Source organism: Pollicipes pollicipes, unplaced genomic scaffold (assembly GCF_011947565.3).
Source record: "Pollicipes pollicipes isolate AB1234 unplaced genomic scaffold, Ppol_2.1 Scaffold_6686;HRSCAF=7923_pilon_pilon_pilon, whole genome shotgun sequence".
In the NCBI taxonomy this organism is placed as follows: Eukaryota; Metazoa; Arthropoda; class Thecostraca; order Pollicipedomorpha; family Pollicipedidae; genus Pollicipes; species Pollicipes pollicipes.
Window position 1 is genome coordinate 38,440,849 of NW_023596921.1, and position 22,603 is coordinate 38,463,451.

At 53.5% G+C, this 22,603-nt stretch overlaps 1 protein-coding gene across 1 annotated transcript; it reads right to left on the reverse strand.

The window, feature by feature from the left end:
- Window positions 1-6,865: 6,865 nt before the first annotated feature.
- LOC119108282 (transient receptor potential channel pyrexia) lies at window positions 6,866-21,451 on the reverse strand. Its single transcript, XM_037231860.1, has 2 exons — window positions 21,205-21,451; window positions 6,866-8,980 (listed from the first exon to the last, which is right to left on the reverse strand). The coding sequence occupies exon 2, from the start codon at window positions 8,960-8,962 to the stop codon at window positions 6,866-6,868; it is 2,097 nt and encodes a 698-aa protein (XP_037087755.1). The 5' UTR covers window positions 8,963-8,980; window positions 21,205-21,451.
- Between the last annotated feature and the right edge of the window lie 1,152 nt (window positions 21,452-22,603).

Consider the following 22,603-nt stretch of genomic DNA (forward strand, 5'->3'; position numbering starts at 1 on the left):
CCGCAGGGTCAGCGGATACAGGTCCGCAGGGTCAGCGGGTACAGGTCCGACGGCGACAGCGGATACAGGTCTGACGGCGGCAGCGGATACAGGTCTGACGGTGTCAGCGGATACAGGTCCGACGGTGTCAGCGGGTACAGGTCCGACAGTGTCAGCGGATACAGGTCTGACGGCGTCAGCGGATACAGGTCTGACGGCGTCAGCGGATAAAGGTTCGATGGCGTCAGCGGGTACAGGTCTGACGGTGTCAGTGGGCACAGGTCCGACGGTGTCAGCAAATACAGGTCCGACGGCGACAGCGGATACAGGTCCGACGGTGTCAGCGGGTACAGGTCTGACGGCGACAGCGGATAAAGGTTCGACGGCGTCAGCGAATACAGGTCTGACGGCGTCAGCGGATACAGGTCTGACGGCGTCAGCGGATACAGGTCTGACGGCGTCAGCGGATAAAGGTTCGATGGCGTCAGCAGGTACAGGTCCGACAGTGTCAGCGGATGCGGGTCTGATGGCGTCAGCGGATTCAGGTCTCATAGTGTCAGTGGGTATGCACGGCACGTTCCATCCTCCATTGTTATTTTAAGCCAACATCTCTCCCGCTGACTGTCACTCGTGTCCCAGCGCCGAGCCACGAGCCTCCTGGGAAGCACCTGCGAAGGCCACACCGAGAAGGACCCCCCACCGCTGGCGAAAGCAACGGTGCGATATGAAATCTTTCTCGGCTGGCGGTCAGGTAAAGCTTCAGGCCAGACCGACTTGCTTTGTAGCATTCCGTATTGCTCACTGCGACCGTCGGCTGCGGCACTAACAGCCAGCATCACTCACTAACGGAGTGGCCTTATCTGAAAATTATGAAATATGTCACACATGTGGTTCTGAAGCAACAAGGAACGTGGGTAGCGGGTATGCTAATACTGTAGCGCCAAAAATGTTTTGGGCTAAGCAAAGCATAAGTAACATGACCAAAGGTAAGCATCACTACGTGTTTATAGAACAATACAGTAAGTGGTTGCTCTACACGGAAGAAGTTGCCTGATACCAACAGTAATTATTATTCGTGGCTCAGAGTGGTGAACCAAAGACAAAGCAACAGCCAGGCTGCCGGCCACTATGTGGCCCTTCACTCAGGGCCGATCCAGCTACCCATGAGCGTAACGAGGTCCATTTTATGGCGCTTGATGCGCGAGCATGGCCCCAAATCCGCCGTTACATGGCTGCATAAATGCGACATGCTGCGCCGTGATGCATGCCGAGGCCCTGTGATCGGGATCTGGTCCGTTTCTTGGCATGTCAAGGTCATGCGTGGAGCACAGAATGCTATGTCGCGCTCAGCGCACACCGCGTGGCGACTGGTTGGGAGGTGAGTCATGTATCGGTGTGGTATGCCATAGTGAGCCATTGTCGGTGTGATATAGCATTGTGAGTCAATGCTCGGTGTGATATACCATTGTGAGTTAATGCTGGGTGTGATACCTCATAGCAATTCATGTATCGGTATGATAAATCGTAGTGAGTCGTGTATCGATGTGCTACCCCATAATATCTGTGTGATATGTCATAGTCAGTCATTTATCGGTGTGGTATCTCATAGTAAGCTATATATCAGCGTGATTTTTCGTAGTAGACATGTATCAGTGAGATATATCGTAGCGAGTCGTGTATCGGTGGCATGAAAAATAGTGAGTCCTGTATCGGTATGACATATCACTGCGAGTTATGTATCGGTGTGATGAATCATGATGAGACTGTGTCCGGTGTGAAGCATGTTTCCGCTTCCAAATGATCGCGTCCACCCGGAGTGAGTCGTGTCAGTGGCCAGGGGCAGATCCATGCAATTGGTCGGGGTTGGAAGACACTCATGCTTTTTTGGAGACGGCCTTTGTGCGTAGAAAGTTAATTTTATTCCAATGAAAATCTGGGCGTCTGGACGATCGGGGCGGGGGAGGGGTGCATGCTCCCTGTCCCCTCCCCTGTATCCAGTTCACCAGTGTTTCTGTATGCCGGGGAGCCATGTCCCTGTCCTCCGGGGAGCCGCGTCCCTGTCCGCCGGGGAACCGCGTCCCTGTCCGCCTGGTAGCCGCGTCCCCGTCCGCCGGGGAGCTGTGTCCCTGCCCGCTGGGGAGCTGTGTCCCTGTCCGCCGGGGAACAGCGTCCCCGTCCGCCGGGGAGCTGTGTCCCTGTCCGCTGGGGAGCTGTGTCCCCGTCTGCCGGAGAGCTGTGTCCCCGTCTGCCGGGGAGCTGTGTCCCTGTCTGCCGGGGAGCTGTGTCCCTGTCCGCTGGGGAGCTGTGTCCCTGTCCGCTGGGGAGCTGTGTCCCCGTCCGCCGGGGAGCTGTGTCCCCGCCCGCCGGGGAGCTGTGTCCCTGTCCGCCGGAGAGCTGTGTCCCTGTCTGCCGGGGAGCTGTGTCCCCGTCCGCCGGGGAGCTGTGTCCCTGTCCGCCGGAGAGCTGTGTCCCTGTCCGCCGGAGAGCTGCGTCCTCGTCTGCCGGGAAGCTGTGTCCCTGTCCGCCGGAGAGCTGTGTCCCCGTCTGCCGGGGAGCTGTGTTCCTGTCCGCCGGGGAGCTGTGTCCCTGTCCGCCGGAGAGCTGTGTCCCTGTCCGCCGGGGAGCTGTGTCCCCGTCCGCCTGGCGTGAAGCCCGTCCCTGTCAGTGGGATCAGGCGTGGGCGGACGCGTCAGCCATCCATTCAGCTCGTTGCGGCCCATCAAAGCGAGCGCGGGCCGCCCAGCTGTCCCGTACAGTCACGGCCCCCGTCTGCCGCGGCAGCGCGCCGGCTTCCCGCGGTCTTGCAGCGCGCCGCTTACGCCGCCGGGCCGCACCATGCGGACCGACTGGCCGCCGCCGCCCGCCCCAAGCCGACCTCGGTCAGGCTGACCTCGTGCCAGGCTGACCTCAGTGCCAGGCTGACCCCGCCACTCGCAGCCGGCAGCCGGCCGGGGCGCACCGGCCCTGGCGCAGCGAGCTCGTGACGGGAGCCCCTCTGGGAACAACGGACCTCCCTCGGGGAACCCCCGACCTCCTGGATCTGTTGCGCGGCCATCAACGGCGGCTGTGTGCACATCTGCATTGTCATGCATTGTAGATGACGCGAGCAGCCAGGCAGAGCAGGGCGGCCTTGTACAGATTGGCTGTTGATCCATCATGTGAGCTACACTCACAAAGTCAGACCCGCCAACAGTCATAATTACCATTGTTTAATCTAGTGGAAACCAAGGTGCCGCCGACGTCAGGTTGCGGTCTAGCAAAATGACAAAAAATGGCTGTGGAAAGGGTGAAATGGCAATATGTAGTGAGCCTAGATCGAGCTTGAAAAATACATGTGCACGTTTCTTAACTGGCATTTATACGCCAATCAACTGCTTGATCGAAGCTGAGCCTGCACACCCTTCACGTGGTCTCCAAAGCCGCTTAAGCGGTGGCTTGCATCACTCAGTCTTCTCGGCAGCTTTACGGGTCGGACATTGCGCCGACTTTGTAGGTAGAACCGGCGACGTAAAACGACCCAGGCGTTTGCACAGCCACTGCTGGCGACGTCTTCTGCACTGTCACCGACGCGCGGCGAGTGGTGGACACAGCCACACGCGTTTCAGGCTGCGTCCAAATATGTAACGACTGCATCAGGTTTATCGCCATGGATTTTGCAGTCCTGTCGCTTTTTTACTATCTCTGAGATGAAAAACTGATTCATGCTCAGCCGGATTAAATGTCACCTTAATATGCTTAGTGACTTACGACACCTCAGCACGTGTAGCTGCTACTTCGGGACTGCAAGACTGAAAACAAACCACCGTTCAGTCATGAAGCAGTAGCGTCCGGGCCTCACAAAAAGTAGAATGTATTCACGATGGCCTGGGGCCCAATAGTAGGCCATTGTTGCCTCCAACAATACAACGGTAACGCACCGATGCGTTTGGCCCAAATGACGCACAAGTCTCCGGTACAAGCTTTTTGACACCATGCCGCTGTCCGACAAAGTTGTCAGTGGAAGCGTTCCGCAAGCGCGGTGTCAGTGAACAGCAGGCGCGTGCATGTCTCATAATCATGGCCACGGTGTCAGACCGTACCGTGCTAGGCTGTTCGCGACCGGTTTCACAAGACATAAAACGATTGATTCGTAGAGACGATTGCTGACCAGGGGACGCAGTGCTGTCGAAGGTGGTATAATGTTCGACAGATTGCCTAACCTTCCCAAAGTTGCGAGTCCTTTTCGGTTTTCCATTGAAATGCAGTTGATAGAATAAGTGCCGTCAAGTGCTTTGCTCCTCTTTATCATGGTCCGGTGCAAAGATAGTTCCGGGTTATGCAAGGTGATCAACAACTTTCAATGGCGGGTCCAGGAACCATTAAATTTCTCACGGTCTCAAGTGTCGATGTATGCATAGGCGGTGTGAAATGCCCGGCAAGATTTCAAAATCTAGCAGGACCGTATTGAGGCCCAGTCATGATTGTCGATGCCGCTTTACAGGATGCTAAAATCCCACAGGGCTGTCCTACAGGATTCCGAAGTCTGAAGGACCGTAAAGGGTTTTTTCCACACAAACTGTGGATTGCCTCTAAGGGGCGATGTTTTTGAATGAACATACATCGACACGCTTACGCAAGAATCACATCACGTATTTGTTTTTTTTTTTTGCTCCTCGTTCCTCCTCTCCGATTACGCACTGTTTGCACCAAACGAAACCTCTATCCCCGGTTACGCTGAGTCCAGTGAAAGTCTCACCATAACGTCTCAAAGAATTTACGTCCACTCGGTCCTTCATTGAGCTAGAGATGTGACAAATAACGGGCAAGTTGCTTGTCACGGTAGGAAGCCAAAGCGGCGCGGAACTTAAACGCCTTGAAACATATTTTCTCAATTATTTCAGCATCGTTTACGACACCTAATCGCGACGGTACGTTGTCCAAACCTGCCTTGGTGCGGCTCGGTTACGCTCCGCCTACCTCTTACCATCTCCGCGCAACGTAATCTGTGGTCAAACTCTGAATAGCTATCGCTTTTCAACGCCCTTATTTCAAAATTCTATAAATCAGATTGCATGAGAGGATGACGGTCGGCACCCAACCAGCCGTCAGCACAATGCGTGCCCGCAGCGGATATAGATGGAGCGCCTCACAAATTTAGCTGATGGGATAAGTGACACCACAGCCATCTTGGCTCCGTCTTCTTGTGGCCTGCTAATTTTGATACTTTGCGATCGAAAACTGTACACTGAGGACAACCAGGCCATTCTGTGGTTCTGTCGACCGTTGAAACACGTACACGTCACGCCCGTCCGTCATAAGAAGGCCACAGCTCGTCTATTCAGCTCATCACATACGGGTTGAGTACATCGGGGTGTTCCCGCAAGCGCAACAGAGGCTCACATGTGTGCTGCATGCCTTACTCTGAAAGGAAAACGCAACGTCATGATAAAACCGTGGCGTGCACATACACTTCCCATGCAGAGCGTGTCGTCTTTAACAATATAAAACAACAACGACGCCAAGCGGCCATCCATTCGGGGAAGCTTAAGTACATGTACACAAGCGCAACTAAGCAACCGAGCCGGCCGTTTTCACGCAGACCCGCCAAGCCCCGGGGAGATTGCGCGACACTCTCGGAGGCACGGTCGCGACCCTTTCGGCCGGTGACGTCACGTGACTACCACGTGACGCACAGTCCCCCAGTCCCGACGGACGCTCGTCACTGCCCAGCGGTGTCCGCCTCCGACGGTCGACCATCGTCATTCGCAGACATCTCGTCCGGGCGTTCAAACGTCCCGCTCCGGACGTACAGTCCTGTCAGCGCGACACCCCTCCGCCACGCCGTCCAGTCCCGGTGATCAAGCCTCGCTCTCCATCGACGTAGAGGGCGTGGCCGGCTTGTGTTGCACGTTGGGGCTCTCCTCGGGGCTAAAGGCCGCGTTGTCGCGCCCATGCGTCGGTGGGACCCTCACACCGGTCGGCGTGTGGATGACCGGCACCGTCGGCAGCCCGTGCCTCTCACTGAGCGCGTTCAGCACCTTGGCGACGGCGCGCACCTCGGCGAGCAGGACCCCCAACGCCGACTGCGCCACCTCCATCTGCGACTCCAGCGCCTGCAGCTTTCCGTCTCGGATCATGTCCTCGGTGACGGCGAGACCGTCTCGCTCGTGCGGCCCGCCGCCCTGGACCGGCTGGTTCACGTCCGACTCGCACGACACGGTGGAAATCTGGCGGCGGAATTTCGCGTGACGGAGTGCCTGCTTGTTGCGCGTCTCGGCCACGCGGCAGGCCGCGTTCATGATGTCGCGCGTCAAACGTCGATCGTTGGGATCATTCGGACGAAGGACCATCGTGTACCGATAGGAGGACGGCGAGACGAGGGCCATCTCGGCGATCCAGGACAGCAACTTGTTGGGCAGTAGGCGTGCGATCACATTGGAAAAGAGCGTACCTTCGATGTGGGATATCTGTTCGGTGAGACGCACCAGCCGGCCGAGCTTAGCTGTTCTCTGTAGGCCCTGAATGTCACTGACGGCTAGGCCGACTAGCAGATTCATGAGAATGATGGTCATCACCAAGATAAAGGCAGTGTAAACCAGTGAGGCGGTAGGATTCAGGATCGAGTCCCTGTTGCCCTCCGAGTAAAACATGTCGTCGAACTCGAGCTCACCGGTCATCATAACCAGAATCTTAAGAACAGCCCTCAGAGGGTCTGACAGCGGGTCGTATCGCTGGAACAGGACAACGAATGCCACCGCACATCCGATCGCCAGCGAACAGTACGCCAGCAAGAACTGGAAGAATTCCTTGAGCACCTTGGAGAACATGTGGATGTAGAGGCCGAGCCGAGGAAGCCGACCGACCAGCATCATTAACTCGAACCAGCAGGTGAGGACGGCGAGAGCGCTCAAATGTTTTGCCAGAGAGCTATGTCCCCGAAAATTGGCGTTCCGATCAGCAGCAGAAAGAACATGAGCGCCCACTCGGCCAGGTTCTCTGGATTGCGGAAGTACTGCGGAGGATCCTGAACGAGCTGAAAAATCTCCTTGAAAACTAATGTCACATCGAAGACCACGAGCAAGTACCACAGGCCCGTGTAGAACGAAGGCTTTTGCACAGCCAGCAGTTGAAAACTGGACTTGGCACAGTCACACAAATCCAGCCTCGTTGGGGCATTGGTTTTGTTTGCGGAGCACGTCAGTTGAATGGGCGGCGGATCAGAACCATGGCACTTCGCATGCAGAGTCACCAGCCCTTCCGACGAGATTCCTGAGCACAGTCCCAGTTGCAACCCTCGACCTACGTTAAAGCAGTCACCGTGACAGGTGCCAAGGACATACGCACTCAGCAAAATACAAAACACCAGGTAATAAAACACGTTGAAGAACAGAAATTTGCGCACTTTCATCCATTTCATATGCAGGAAGCTTTCGCACAGCGGATGTTTGAGCAGGTGTTTCTGATCAATGTCGATCAGCGCCTTCAGAAAGTGGCATTCACCCTTTGCCTGAGACATCAGCGGATTAAAAGAAATCTTCAGCTCCGCAAACTTGTTGTTGGGTATGTTATCGCGCTCGTAGAAGAGGATGGACCTGCTGAAGCGGTCGGGCAGATTGGTCAGCACGGACGGGGTGCGGTGTTTGATCAGCTGCAGGCAGGACACACCGCCCCGGTTGCGCAAGGTTACGTCACCGCCATGGTCCATTAGCAACTCCACGCAGCTGGAGAACTCGTTTATCGCTGCCAAGTGAAGGGGCGTGTAGCCGGCGATGTCGCCCTCATTGATGAGGGCGCCGTTGTTGACAAGGACCTTGATGGTGTCCAGCGAGCGGCACTGCTTGCCGATGGAGCAGTGCAGCGGCGTGCGCAGGTCGTTGTCTCTGGCGTTGATGTCTGCGTCCCAGGAGAGCAGCAGCTCGATCAGTTCGACGGACTGCGCCCTGGCCGCCAGGTGGAGAGCCGTCTGGCCGCGGCTCGTCTTCAGGTCGATCCGCGCGCCGAACTCTCGCAGAAGCTTGGCGCACTGCACCCTGCCGTCCTCGACGGCCAGGTGGAGCGCCGTCTTGCTGCCGGTGCCGCTCACCAGGTCCACGTTGGCTCCGTGCTTGAGCAGCAGACCCATGCAGCGGTCGAAGCCGTAGTCCGCGGCCACGTGCAGCGGCGTCTCGCCGCGCGGGTTGGTGCCACTCGTGCGCGCGCCCGCCTTCAGCAGCAGCTCTGCGCAGGTGTACGAGTTGGCGCGCACGGCGTAGTGCAGCGCCGTCTCGTCGCTCGGGTCGAGGCCGGCGTCGACGTCGGCGCCGTTGTCCACCAGGAAGGCGACCGTGTCAGCCGAGCTGACCGCCGCCGCGCAGATCAGTGGCGTCGTCGACTGCCGGCCGTCCAAGGCGTTCACGTTGGCGCCGTACTTCACCAGGCACTTAACCGTGTCCAGGTTGCCCGAGAAAGCGGCCAGGTGAAGGGCCGACCGGCCGTCCGTGTCCGCTGACGACACCAGCACACCTTTCTTCAACATCTTTTTCACCAGCTTCGGCCGCCCGAACAGGCAGCCGGCCAGCATGCCGACCTCCTCCTCGACCAGTGACAGTTCGTCGTCGGCGCACAGCGTCATCAGCTGTTCATTGTCCTCCTGCTTGACCGCCTCCAAGATCCGGAGCGAGCAGCCTGCCAGACGCAGCATTTGCTTCAGGTTGTTCTCCAGGTCCTGTGGCTGCCAGAGGGAGCGGAACTTGTCCCAACGGCGGGCGCCGACCGACGGCTGCTCCTGCAGCATCTCCTGCAGCTCCTGCAGCTCGAAGTCGGCCATGGAGCCGGTGGACTGCGCCGCGCTGAACTCCTGGTCGGCCTTGCGCCGGCGCTCTGACCCGTGCAGCAGGTGGCGCAGCCGGACGGTGGCGTTCAGCCGCGAGCGACCCAGCCGCGTGTCGCCCTCCTCCATGCTGCGCACCACCGGCGCCGCGTCCAGCTCGACGCGCCGCAGCGGCAGACGCAGCGACAGCGGCATGGCGGGCGCCTACCGCACCTGCAACGGTGGACACAGCTGGGTGAGAGGCCGGACGGAGGCAGGCGCGCGAGGTCTGGGGTGGCGAGGAGTGGGGTGGTCAGGAGCGGTGACCAAGCGACAGCGGCGCCCCCCCCCCCCCTGGAGCCATGCGATACGCACACAGGCCGGTGGAAGCCGTACGGCGCGACCCGGCACCGTCGCCGACTGACTGATGTCGCCACCAGAGAATCGCGCCACGCACCTGGCACGACGCTAATGAAATGAGACTGGGAGACGGTGAGTTTGGATATGTTTGGTACACTCTTTGACATGCGTCCATTGCAACCAACCACTGACGGATTAACATTAACGTGATCTACATAACTGCTGACGCCTTTTGATTACACCGGCGCGCCAAGCTGGAAATTGCCCGCCTCAGCTCGCCTGCCTGATGGCGTATTTCCGGTTGAATTACTGTACGCTATGTTTGTGAGCCTATGTACTGGGTCTGACTGTACGAATCGCTTCGTGCCAGGGGCGTGGTTTCAAATTCAGTTGGGGCCCCGGCGCCCCCCCCCCCCTCCCTTTCCTCACCCACTCTCAACTTTGAACAGAAAGTGAGTCAAATGCGAGGAGAAACCCAATTTTTGCAGATTTTCCTCGGACTTGCTTTCCAAAACCCCACCCCGTTTCATGGTTCATGTAGTTATCCTAACAGTCAATGCAATGAAAACGGACAACCCGGGTCAACTGTAAAACTAACGTTCCTAGTCCACTGATTGTCCAGGTCGCTTACAACTCCCAGAGATATAACTTTGATCCTTATATCAGGCTCCAGATATGCCTCCAACCCAATTATATACAGTTTACGGGGGTTTATATGTCATCAGATATTCTGATGCCGCCTTTGATGGCTTGTTGAGCAGCCCTCTAGCTGTGCTTTGTAGTACCCTTTGTAGTACCCAGGCTTTGGACCCGGGTACTGATTTTGCCTATCCTCCACAACTCTTTGCAGACGCCCACACCGAAGTCCCCAGAAACAAACAGAAACGCATCTACACAACACAGCGAACAATTTGTGGCCGATACCCACGCTTCGCTCGCAAGGGGCTCTTTCCCAGCTTTGGAAAGAACGCGTACAGCTTTGCGCCAACGCGGGTTTATTTATGAGGTGCCAGCAGCCGAGCGCGGGCTATTACATGGGTTATCGCGGCGGAGCCCGTCAAAGAGCTCGTCTGTGTCACGTGTAGACCGCCGTCACTAGCGCTGAGCGACGAACGGCGCCGGGGAGGCCGCTCGATGAACGTCGCAGTTCTCCGCTGACAGAGTGTGGTGCCGCTTCTTTTGAGTGCGGTTGGGCAGGTCGGGAAGCGTGACCGGGTACGACAGTGACCTTCCACGTAGACTAGATGGGTCGCGCGCTCCAGGTCCCGGCGGTGCACCCCTACAGTGAGTCTTAAGCATGGCGGACGGCCAGGAGCTTGTGATCCCACGCCATGAGATTCAGGCGCTCTGACAGAAGTTCAACGGAACAAGCACAACATTCCAAGTAACAAACAGTCATAAAGGTCACAGACAGCCGTGCGGACCGCAGTGCGCGGGTCTGTGCGTGGGCGGACGGACGCATGCACGAACCGGGACCTACGAGCACGTATGCGGGTCGCGACCTACGGACACATGAGCGGGTCGGGACCTACGGACACATGTGCGGGTCGAGACCTACGGACACATGTGCGGTCGAGACACATGGACACGTCATCGGGCCAGGACGGAACCATCGCTGCAGGCGCATTAGTCGCGGTCCGTGGCGTGTTCGACTACGCGGTCGAGTTGGTGATGCGTGGCGCAGCGCGTGACGCGCCGACAGCGGACCGGACAGCGGACAGCGACCATGCCCGCCGGCCCAAGGTCAGCTCGTGGAGGCCTTCGGCACACTGAGCGGGGCGGACTCAGCAGAGGAACGCCCGCACCGTGGCCTCGGCTGGATGGTGTTACGACTGCCTGAATTGAAGTACCCTTCGTGTTGCGGACGAGGGCTCAGTAATGTGAGTGGGTGGAGCAGTCGGCCGAAATTGACTGCGGAGACTAACAATTCCAAGCGTTAGAAAACGTGCGTCAATTCGTCTAGGATACCAGGAAACGAGATGGGATCAATTCATGCGGTGACATGGTAGGCATGGATGTGCACACATCGCCCAGATAAAAAGCCAGACTGATGAATTTGGTAGCGTCAGTGTCGGGCTGCATGACAACAAACACCATTACGAGCAGGGGTATTTATTTGTATCCTTATTTGAGGACCCTGCCCCAATGCTGGTTTGCCCCCTAAATCCAGGCTGGGGCATTATAACATCGAGGAAAAGCTAAAACAACACGTGGAAGGTACCGCAGTGTCGAGCCCTTGGCTCGACCCCTGACCCTCCCAAACATTTGCATGAGTAGATCGTCCTGATCTGAAGGTAAAGCAAAAAAGAAGAAGAGGTTGAGACCGTCACGGCTGAGCTCTAAGGAGCCAAGAGGGAATTCAAGATGCTGCACCACCAGGTGAACGAAGGTGAACACCGGGTGAAGGAGAGCAAGGGTGTCAGTCGTCTACCGTCGATGGTGTTCCCAGACGTCCCGTCCGTGAGCCAACCCACGGACTCCAGTAGCCCGGAGTCAGAAGAGGTGAAGAAGGTGGTGCTTTCCTTGGTGCATCCCCAAAGAACTTTCGGGGCCTGGACATTAAAGCGGGCGACAGCGGTAGAGTGCACCGGCAGCAGAGTAGCAGGTAATTTGCCACTTTTACAGAATACAACTCAAAAGTACGCATCCAAGCAAATGGCGTTACCAGCACGGTCGGCAAGGTGCTTTCAAACTGCTCATCCTCAAAAAGGCCCACAGGCTTCAACCGGTGTTATCCGCAGCGATCACGTGTCCCGTGCGAAAGAAAAACCAGTGGTGTGATCTAATGATACTATTTGGGATGTGCATATTCTTTGCGAGAGACGAAAACCCACGATAGACACGCTGAGGTGATACAAACCGAATGTTGAGTTTTTTGACAGCACGACCGGCCGGCGCTTGGTGACCGGTGCATGGCCGGTGGTCGGGGCTGGACCGGTGCTTGAGTGCCGCTCGTGTACCACGTTAGTGCATCTGCAAGTTCATGTGCCTTCCTGTCGCGCACACGTACTATTTTCAATGAAGTGATGCCTGCTTTGTATAAGATTTGTTCAGCGTTACCTTACGCTGGTGTGGGCGCGAATCCTGCATTGTTTACTGGCAAGTGTTGAGCCGAGACAAGGCGGTCTTACGGTCTCCCGTGTCCCAGTGTTCAATGCCACCGAGCGATATCTTCGCACGACCCATGGCTGCCACATGTGCGTGTGCCTCCCATCAGTATCTCACTCGGCCACTAGTTATCCTGCGAACCATATTGCACAAGACGTTTGGAAGAACATGCTGCTACCTGCTTTCAACGGCCAAGCTCGTTAGTCATTGTTCCAGCTCAGCGATTGGAAGTGTCGGCAGCCTGTAACTTGGGCTTGCGGAAAAGTATCTGTCAGACTTATCCGCAAACATCGACAACGTTCCAGAGCAGAAGGGCACGACCCCAGATTTCCGTCTGCTATTTGAGTCTGCGTTTACGTACGTCAGCGATCGGGTTCATCGGACCACCCAAACTTCCTGCGCTGTATTTGTCGTTGGTTCCGTTTGCTTATCGGAGCCAGCAGGCCGCCGTCTGCAAGGAGCGCCGTCTGTCAGCAAGCTCCTGGAGATGACAATGGCCGATGCGAAACCCAGCAATGTGCTGTCTCCTGCATCTTACTCATAATCCATACCAATGCATTCCTAACCAGCTGACGCTGTTGTCAAAGCGACTCGAAGCGCTGAGTTTCTGGAGAATCACGCTGTAGAAAGAGACATATTATGGGCACAGGAACAAGCGTCGAATGCTGAAGTTCTCGCTAATGCCTAACTATAATCGGCTCCGGGATTCCTGCGGACGTCGTTAGCTCTGCTGTACGCCGACGCGAATCTCGCAGCGTGCTTATTACCAACGCTTGATACTGGTGGCGGGCTATTGAAGAAAGGGAAGGAAACTTTACCGATTCGACTCAGCGTGTACGCAAGCCCGATCTTCTATGCCCTTTGGTATTTAACGTAATCGGGTCACATGCGCATGGATCACGTACTCCTGCCCATCTGTTCAGAGATAGGAGACCAAAACAAGCAAAGGTACCAGCCATATGTACCCGACGTCACCAGTTGAAATGGCAGATGAAGGACCATCGGGCGGCATGTCAGACCGGTGTTAGCTCACAAGACCAGCTTGTTAAAGTCCTATTTTCGGAACTTATTTTTCAAAAGGCCTGGGAACAAGAAGGATATTTTCAGAACGCCCTGTCTCTCACCCATTTTCAAAAGAGCTGTTTAAGGCCCATTTTCAGAAGGTTCTTTTCCCTCCGAGTGTAGTGAAGGTGGCCCAATTTCCCTTTGAGTGTCTTGCGTTTCGAGAGTACGCCTTTCAATCAGAAGGCCTATTCACGCAATACTTATTTTTTAATAAGACCCACGTTGAGAAGCCCTACGTTTAGGAAGCATTCGCTCCGAGGCCCTCCTTTCCGAAAACCTAGTTTTGGCAGGTCTACTTATACCAGGCTTGTGTTCTGAAGGGCTTTTTCTATAAACCCAATGTAGAGAGGTCCTATCTGCACAAAGCTTGTGAGGGCAAAGGTTTGGGTGATACTAATATTTTTAAAGAGGTCTCTTGCCAAGTAACGCGTAAGCGTATTCTCAAAAGTTTGCGAACCTTGGAGGGGCGGCGTCACCTCCGTTTTCTTTCTGACGAGCCCATGCAAGCAAGCGTTCAGAACTAAGGTTTGTGAAAGTAAGCCTTATGAACACATGCCCAGCGCGAATAGGCCTGAAGCACGCAGAAGCTTTTCCGGACGGAGGCCTTCAGAAGGTAAGCCTTTTGAAAATAGGTCCCCTTGCCGCCTTCTAAATGTAGACCCTCCACAAAAACGTCCTGTGAACGTGGACATTGGGAAAACAGGATCTATGAAATAGGCTTCCTGCACGCACGCCCTCTGAACCAAACTTGTTGAACCTCAGCTTTCTGAGAAAGACCTTTCGAAAAAAGGATTTTTAAAAAGGTGCTAGCACGGTCTTTCTACGCACAGAGTTCAAAAGGGCATTCTGAATATGGGCCGTTTTGGAAAGAGCTAGTCCGAGCATCATAATTGAATGGATTTCTGGAATCAGCGCTCATGGTAAGCAGTGTTTACTACTTGATGTCTGACCGCACCATCCGATCGTGGAATTCGCTGTCAACGGCAGAACTTTGCGGTGAAATCTTGACGTGTCGCATCGTGAGCGCGGTCCGTCCTGCTCTCTGACGTCACCTGATCTTTAGCACGGTAGCTGCTGCCGGCCACAGGCCACCCCAGTCAAGTGCAATTAGCAAGCGCCTGAAGCGACTGGAAGGAAACTCGCCACCAGCGCGTGAATTGGAAAGCATGGGCTCTAACTTACTGAACGACCGGACACAGGAGCGAGGCGAGGTCTGCATGAAACATTTTATTCATATGCTTACGCAACACTTTAAAGCTGAGAGAGTGGCTGCATAAATGCATGGATGACTTCAGAGTGAATTTTTTGTTCGAAAATGGGGACCGATGCTCGGGAAGTTGACCTAATTCGATGAGATGTTCTGTGCATATGCCGGGGACTCGCATGTACGTCGTTTCGATCGTGGTGCCTTAAGAGGCCCGATGACTTGCACTCGTGTTGTGTGTTATGAAGCTCATCATTTTTTTTGTTGCTTTTTGTTGCCCGTGTGACATTGCGTGGTGGTGCAAAGAGAAAACATTGTGTGGTGGTGCGAAGAGAAAACATTGCGCGGTGGTGCGAAGTGAAAATACATGGCATGCATTCTAAAAAAGTTGAGGCTAACGAGCCTTCTGAACATAGACTTTCAGAGAGTTAGCCTTCTGAACATAGACTTGCGGAGAGTAAGCCTTCTAACCATAGGTTTCCGGAACGCAGACCTAAGAAAAGTCGCTACGGTATGTTAGGTGAAGAACGAGCGTAAAAACTATTGTTTCTGACGGAAGGGAGGCATAGCAGTACATAAAGACATCAAACAGTTAGTCTGGCACACATCCAAAGAATGGGGATCGGTTGGGCGAAACCAGAGAACCATGAAAAAACTACGCAGACAAAAATTGGTGTACCCCCGGTATGGCATTATGCAACATGAAAAATACGTAAGTGAAATGGTAGCAGATCTTTTTACCTTGTAGTGTTGAATTTTAACTTCGAATGGGTGCTTAGCCCCCATTATGAAACTTCATTTTCACTTCACATTTCATTTCTTCTTATATCATTCGGAACCGTTAAGCGCCATTATTCACACAAGCCGAGCATCACGTATAGACACATGTGCCATCGGTCGAAATATTCCCTATATTTGTTGCAAGCAGCTTAAAACCCCCATAAAGTTTCCCAAACATTAGTCACAGGAGACACTTTCTGAGGCAATCTATGTAAAGAAATAGTGAATGGTTGCGACCATTGAAAACGATACGCTAACAGGCATGCAACATGATGCAGGTTACTAAAGTTTAAGAAACAACACATGCTAACAGATACACCATCGACATTCCACATGCTTTGAGACCTTAGGAGCTTTGAGATGCGTGCTTTTTGTTTTCTTGATAATTACATTCTGCTACGAATTTTGGCTGCCGGGGCGCGGAACCAGGCAGCTAGAATTGATTTTGAACTAGGGTGGGAGTGAAAAATTCCATTGCAAAAAGACTGTGCGGGAGTGAAAAAATCCATTCACAAAAGACGGAACTTATCAGCTCGTGACTGATGCTTCAGCAAACAAAGACATTTGTTTCAAGTTGGCATGGACGCAATATCAGAGACCTGACAAAACTACTTCGCTTTTAAACGTCTTAGGCCATTAAAGTGAAACAGAATACATTGACACGCGCTCGGGTGGGGGTGGGGGGCAAATTGACCCCCCCAAGGGCTTTTCCCGAATGGTTTTTGAACGGCGCGGCGTAGCCGCGCCACATTTTGCATATCTGTAGAAAACTGCATAGCGGATCGTTTGACATACACATTTTGGATGTACCTCGTAATGTCGCTGACCTATGGCAGATCAAAGTCAGCCCATGGCTTCAGCGAAGGTAATTTCTAAGGAATGGTTCAATCTGATACAACAACGGAGTGTTTGACGAAGACATACATATTCGAGATGCTTTCTTAGGCATCGCAAATATTGAATGAGCAAATTACGTTGACCTAAGGTCAGGTATGATGGTCAGACCAAGGTCAAAACCAACCTGATTTAGTACTCTAAGGGTTGCTGTATGGGACAATTCCTGGTGCTTATTTCGAATTTGTTAATAGCAGGAACCGCATTATACATCTTAAATTGACTTCTTAGAGGTCAGAACAGGCCACTGACCTAAGACGACCCGGGTCGAACCATTTGTTTTAGGAACATACTGCCTAGCGTAATCTTCGTCGCTTATTCAAATGAAAACGCAGGGCAGTCTTGTGCCACTCTGGTCACTGTGACCTTCAAAGGGTGAAACAAGGTCAATGACCTCAAATGGGCTTGTGACCTTTTGCTTAGAGACAGTTGCCTAGGTTCTGGGGGTGCTTTGGAGACCAACCTGGAATTTGACCTTGTATGACCTTATTCGACCTGAAGGTCATGACCTAGGAAGCTGAAACCTTATCCTCAGTGAGTTCACCTATAGGTCAAGACACCCTGTAAATTTGGTATCTCTAGCTTTCTTATTTCCCTAGATCTCAGAGGGGGTTCAAATTGACCCCCCCCCCCCACACCCCAGCGAAGGGCATCTAGCCGGCCAACCGGGCATGGGTTAAAGCATAGTAATTTCACGACAGTACTATTAGCATAACAAATTACTCACACCAACAACTTGATGCTGCACTTTTCAATTCCCTTCCACAGCATTTTTAAAGCAAAACAAAGCAAAGGAATTCAATAGCAATATAACAACAGAAAATTCAACAAGCATACAACACTCAAACAAAAAAAAAACATTGGACTCCTACACATCTGCCCATCACCAAGTCAAACACAATGGAAATACTTCTGGCTTCTGTTAAGGTGGGGTCCGGGAAAACAAACATTTTGACACTGTTTCTTACAAAATACCAGGGCTTATTTCCATGAAAGTAGCCTATGCCTAACCTAAAGAGGCCTTACATCATCTCATCCTGCATAACCTGTTTGTATCACGGCACCAGTTGTGTTACTGATTCTTGCACAATTCCTATTGCCACTTGCCATGCACTTGACCAACTTAACCTAACTTAGAGTAGCCCATATGATGAACATCATCTCAACTCACCTATCTGTTGACTGCAGCACTAGTGATGAGAACATGATATTTAAATCTAGTATTTGGCTGGTTTCAACTTGCAGTTTTATTCAGTTCATTTGTGCATGCTTGTTGACATCAGACAAAGTTGACCACACACAAATCAAAACACTTTAAATCACTTTGAACAACTTATTTTGATGGTCATGGCTACCTTATGTCAGGGGCGATAATGGGTACGTTCCACAAAACAATGTCTCATCTCCAAAAATAACATGACTTTTAGATGACCATGCCAGTATTGCTGCTTGCCTTTTCAGCTGCAGCAAATGCATCCATTTGGGCTTGTTTATTCATATTTAATGACAAAGTCTGAGATGTTGGCTTCATCTTTGAAATGGGGTGGTCTGACTATTTGGTACATAGCAATATTTAACTCATATTATAATTGCTATGCAGCTTCCTGTGTATTGTGTGTATATTTAACTCATATTATAATTGCTATGCAGCTTCCCTGTGAGCATCCCTGTGTTAAAAATATACTGCATATATACAGTACAGTCATTTGCCAGTCAGTAAACCATAACAACTATAAAAAACATCTGGTTAAAGCAGCCATGAGAGACCACTTCAAGAAATTTGGGGCAAATAACCAAGAATGTGAAACAAAATAAGCCCATTGCATGCCTTAGGGCATCATAATCTGTCTTATGGAAAAACTCGATGCATTAAAACAGAAAATGGCTAACTCTGGTTACCAATCATGTGTTGAATGCAGGTAAGGTAAGCCATTACTTGGTCCGCAGGAGACTTATCGGCTTCTTCCTGCTCCCCCAAAACAAAAATTCAGTACCTTCTGCATGGTCTGCTGGCAGACAGAGTCATCCGAGTCACCCCCCCAAATATAAATATCAATCATGCCCACAAACCTTCGAGATTACAGTGCGAAACAAGTAAGAGGTGCGCATTATAAACATCTCCACAGGGCAGAATTTTGCCATCGAACACTTCTGTATTAGCTGCGTCAGGTCTGTCCCAAGGCTCTGTATGGCAGCATATCCTAACGCTGCCATATAGAGGCAGCACTTGGCAAGGCTACTTCAAGCCTTGCCAGGCAGCCTTTTAAGTCAGTCACTCGAAAAGCTTGGATTTATCCTTATTGAGCACCACCATGAACCAAAAAAAACAGTTAACCGAAGTTTTAAGACGGCAAAAATAGCGGTAAAAATAAGTTCCGTGATTCAAATTGTCTCCTTCACTCCCTGTGAATTGTTCACCCTTGGGTGCATATCAAACATATTTGGACGGCTGGCGAATTTATCCAATTTGTGTATGAAATACGTACAAGCTAGCAGTTGGAACATCTTGCAGAGAAATTGGTCAGCATATTAAGCAGCAGATGGTACCTCTAAAGGCAATCAAAAAGGAAGGAAGAACAAAGTGGTAACACACTGGTATGATATCAATACAAAACAAAAGTAGCTAAATAAATATAAAGACTGATACTTTTCCCGCAAAATTTTGTAATCAGCTGATTTGACTTAAAATCTGTTAATTGTATTGCTCAAATGGTGATTTTCATCTTGTAAGCATAATTCAAAAGACATTTCTTGAACTTTTCACTCATTCATTTCGGAGTGATGCATTTAGTGGTCAAGTTTCCTCGGGAAAAAAGAAGCACGTGGAGTAAAATTCTCTACCAGGCCTTGCTGGCGTTTGCACCAGGCTCTGCTCCGTGATGTGGCGGTGAGACGAAAAAATAAGGGACGCGTGAAAACCTTGTATTTGGCGCAAAGCTGCAGATTGTTATGCATTTTGTAAACAAACCAAACTTAATGCATGCAACCGGCTGGGGTCGCTGGGGGTCTTGGGGTTGGAGGTACCTGGCCCTCTTGCTCTGTGCATACATAGATATGATTAAGATGTAGGTGAGGCAGGACATAGCCATAGGTGTCCAGGTTCTGCGGAGCCCCGTTTATGCTTGGTGGTTTCAAGTGAGCTCGGCTTTGGATGACATCTGAAAACCTCAGAAAGGGAAATTGGGGTTTGGCATGTGCGATTAGACAATGTCAGGCAGGAGTGAAAAATTGACATAAAATATAGGAAAAGGAGTGAAAAATTCCTCCTCATAGGGTGTTCTTTTACACGGAACCAATTCCTTGCGAGGAGAACAAAGCATGAAGTAAGGATGGGTGCGTGGTGGATTTCGCTATCGGTAGGTATAGGGCGCTTGACAACCGTCTGCGCCACAGACGGCGTCCACAACAGCACCAAGCGCAGCCAGGCACGGCCCTGTGCTGTGGATGCTGCTGGGGTTGTGGCTGACGGCTCGCTGTGTGGATAGGGCTGTGGATTCTCTAGGGTCGCGACTGACTGATGATTGACGGTGATGCGAACGAACGGAATACGCGTGGCGGGATGGTATTCTATGGATATGCTCGCATTGAGCAAACTAACAGCTGGTTTATTCCGGCCAGATTGTTGGATCTATTAGAAATCCTTGACCGCCTTACCTGTCTTAATATGTGTTTGTCGTTCTAATCTGGGGGCAGCGGCAGTGGTGCAGCACGAGTAATGTACCGTGCCCTTCGAGCTCGTTCCGCGCGGTCAACAGCGGGTATGCTGGGCTCGTAATCCAAAGACACTGGGTACGAGTCCTGAGACGAACAAACTGTCTTGCTCAAACTGCGTGGTAACGTGAGCTGGTAACCGGCCAATGAGGGTCAACCTGGCCCCGGGCCGTCGTGCCGGTACATTGTATGACACGTGAAGCCTTCCATGGTCATGCTTCAGTCAGTCAGTCAGTCATGACAAGAAGGCCGTAGGCAGACATATCCGATGGGCTGGATAGGACCATTTTGGATGGTGGGTTCAGAGCATATGTAACAAACCCCGTTAAGTAGATGCACAGTACATAAAACCATCCATTCAGAGTAGTACACATGCTGTTTTGTTTGTTTGCTTTTTGTGTTGTTTTTTTTTTGCCTGGCACGTGCGGAGCAACGGAGGATTTTGAGGAGACGAAAAAGCTGTGGAAACGCCCGAGAAAAGTGGGGAAAAAGATGTGCGCTGATTAAAAAAGAACGATTCATCATAGCAATCGGGTCACCAATTCTACCCCACTACAGTGAGAAAAGAGCATTTTGTTTCCGCGACACACATTCCTGCATTACATTCAGCATCACGTATGTCGGGAACAGGGGATGGCTGGTGAGGCTTAACACGAAGGAGCGTAAGGTGAACTGACATACACGGACCCAGTCCGGGGAAGCGACTTCACACGAGCATACATACGGGCACGTGCAAAACAAATCAAATTTGTTGTCGGATTTCCACCATTTCATTATTTTTTGCGAACAGCCGGTAGCCTTTGTTAAATATTCATCGTTCGTTTTACGCTTACAAATGAAAGCCAACGGGAAGCTAGGGCACAAAGACACTGAGGGCATGCCATCGGAAATGTTGCCGCCCCTCCAGGCACCTTCGGGAGCGGGTCGTATGGACGGAGAGCGAGGGACATGCACTCCGTCTGTCACAAAAGAGCTGCTCTTGCGCAGCGAGTGAGAGCTGCTGTTGCAGCCAACGATCAGGCTGAAACGAGTGATTTGCATTCCACACGCCCGACTTGCCTGGAGCGGTCCGTGCACGCGATGAGCCCGTTGCAACGCACGCTGCAATGTACTTACACACCTCAAAAACGCGTCAGGCTGCGCCAAGGCCGGCATGTTGTCGTCCAGTAAAAAGGGAGCATAACAGCATGGACCACCTCCCTACCCGCGGTTGGCTGTCGGAGAGATCCTCGGTAGCGACGCAGGACGCGGAAACAACACACATCAGCGAACTTCGAGGCAGCCGGCGATGGTAAACAGACAAGAAGCCGCGGTTGAGTAAACACGCTATAATTACCTTCATGCACGGACGGCGGCGCTCCTTCCAGCAGGGTGCTCTGGCGAGGGTGAAGCCTACAAGAACGCGTCACTAGCCAGCGCGCACCGGCCGCAGAGATGGCCGACTTTCAGACCGGTATCGCCGTTCGTCTCCACCCACGCTTCCTTTCTGAGTGATATCAAGCCCTTGAACACAGCCGCCGCCACCGCCGGCGCGCGCGAGCGCGCGGGTGCGCAGACCTGCTGCCGGCCCCACCGCCACGTATCCAGGTACTCACTACACAGGGGCCGCACCGGCCGACGCGGCTCGCTCTGGCGGCCGCAGCTGCCGCCATCTGGTGGCGCTGCTGGCGCCAGGCAACCAGCCGGACGCTACGCCGCCATCCGGCCGGTCACGTGGTCCGGACGCCGCCGCCCGGACGGCGTCACGTGGTGGCTGCGCTCGCGGCCGGCCAGGCGGGCGGGCGGGACGCTGCCTGCCGCCGTCGAAGTCGGTGTCCCGGCACGGCCCGGCGACCGGCTGTCGTCACCGTCGGTTCCGGCCGTCGGGCGCGTCGCACGGGCCAGCGGCGGCGCGCGTCTGATGCTGCCTGTCTCCGCGCTGGCGGGACGCGAACGGCGCCTAATCGGCCTCGCCATTACTCCGGAATCCGGAGAGCGCCTCCTCCGTCAACACGAAGCGACGAGACAGGCAGGTACGGTGTGTCGGCGCCAAGACAAACACGCGACAAGTGCGGCCCGGCGGGCGAGTCGCAGAGACGGCTGGGCCCGGCCCACGAGACGCCGCACCCCACCGCGGCGACAGAGCGCCGCCCTGCCGTACGTCGTCCCAGCCGGTGGGCCCGCCTCAAAGCGTTACGAATTCGGCGACGACTGCCGCCAACCTTGAAAACGGGAGGTGCTCTCTCTCGGCCCTTCGCGCCAGTAGTTGCCCATACTGCGCGCGCCTGCCAGGTGAGCGGCCGCGAGGGGGAGGGGAGGGGGCTAGTGGTGCTGCGTCACGGCCGGGGCCCCGTTCGGTCGGGCGGCCCGGCCGGCCCGCTCGGCCGGCCGAAGCTACCCCTCTGCGGTCGCGTCACAGCATGTCCGGGGAGGTCGGGTGGCAGCCACCTCAAAGCGGCCCGCTACCAATCCGCTGCAGCGTGCTGCCGGCGCACTCGGACTGCGCAACGCTGAGCAGCGCCACGCCGGATGTGGCGGGGCCGAGGCGCGCGCCGATAACAGCTGACAGCGCGGCGCCGCTCGCACTCAACCACCAGTCCCTGAGGCATCTTCATGCAAACACATTACTGCAACTGACATGTGAGAGATACGAGCGTGATCCTTGGTTGCAGCGTCTTCAGGGGCGGTATGGTGTCAGATGGGAAGTCGTGTGAGAAGGGATGTTAAAATATCACATTCGAGTAAGGCGTGAGAGT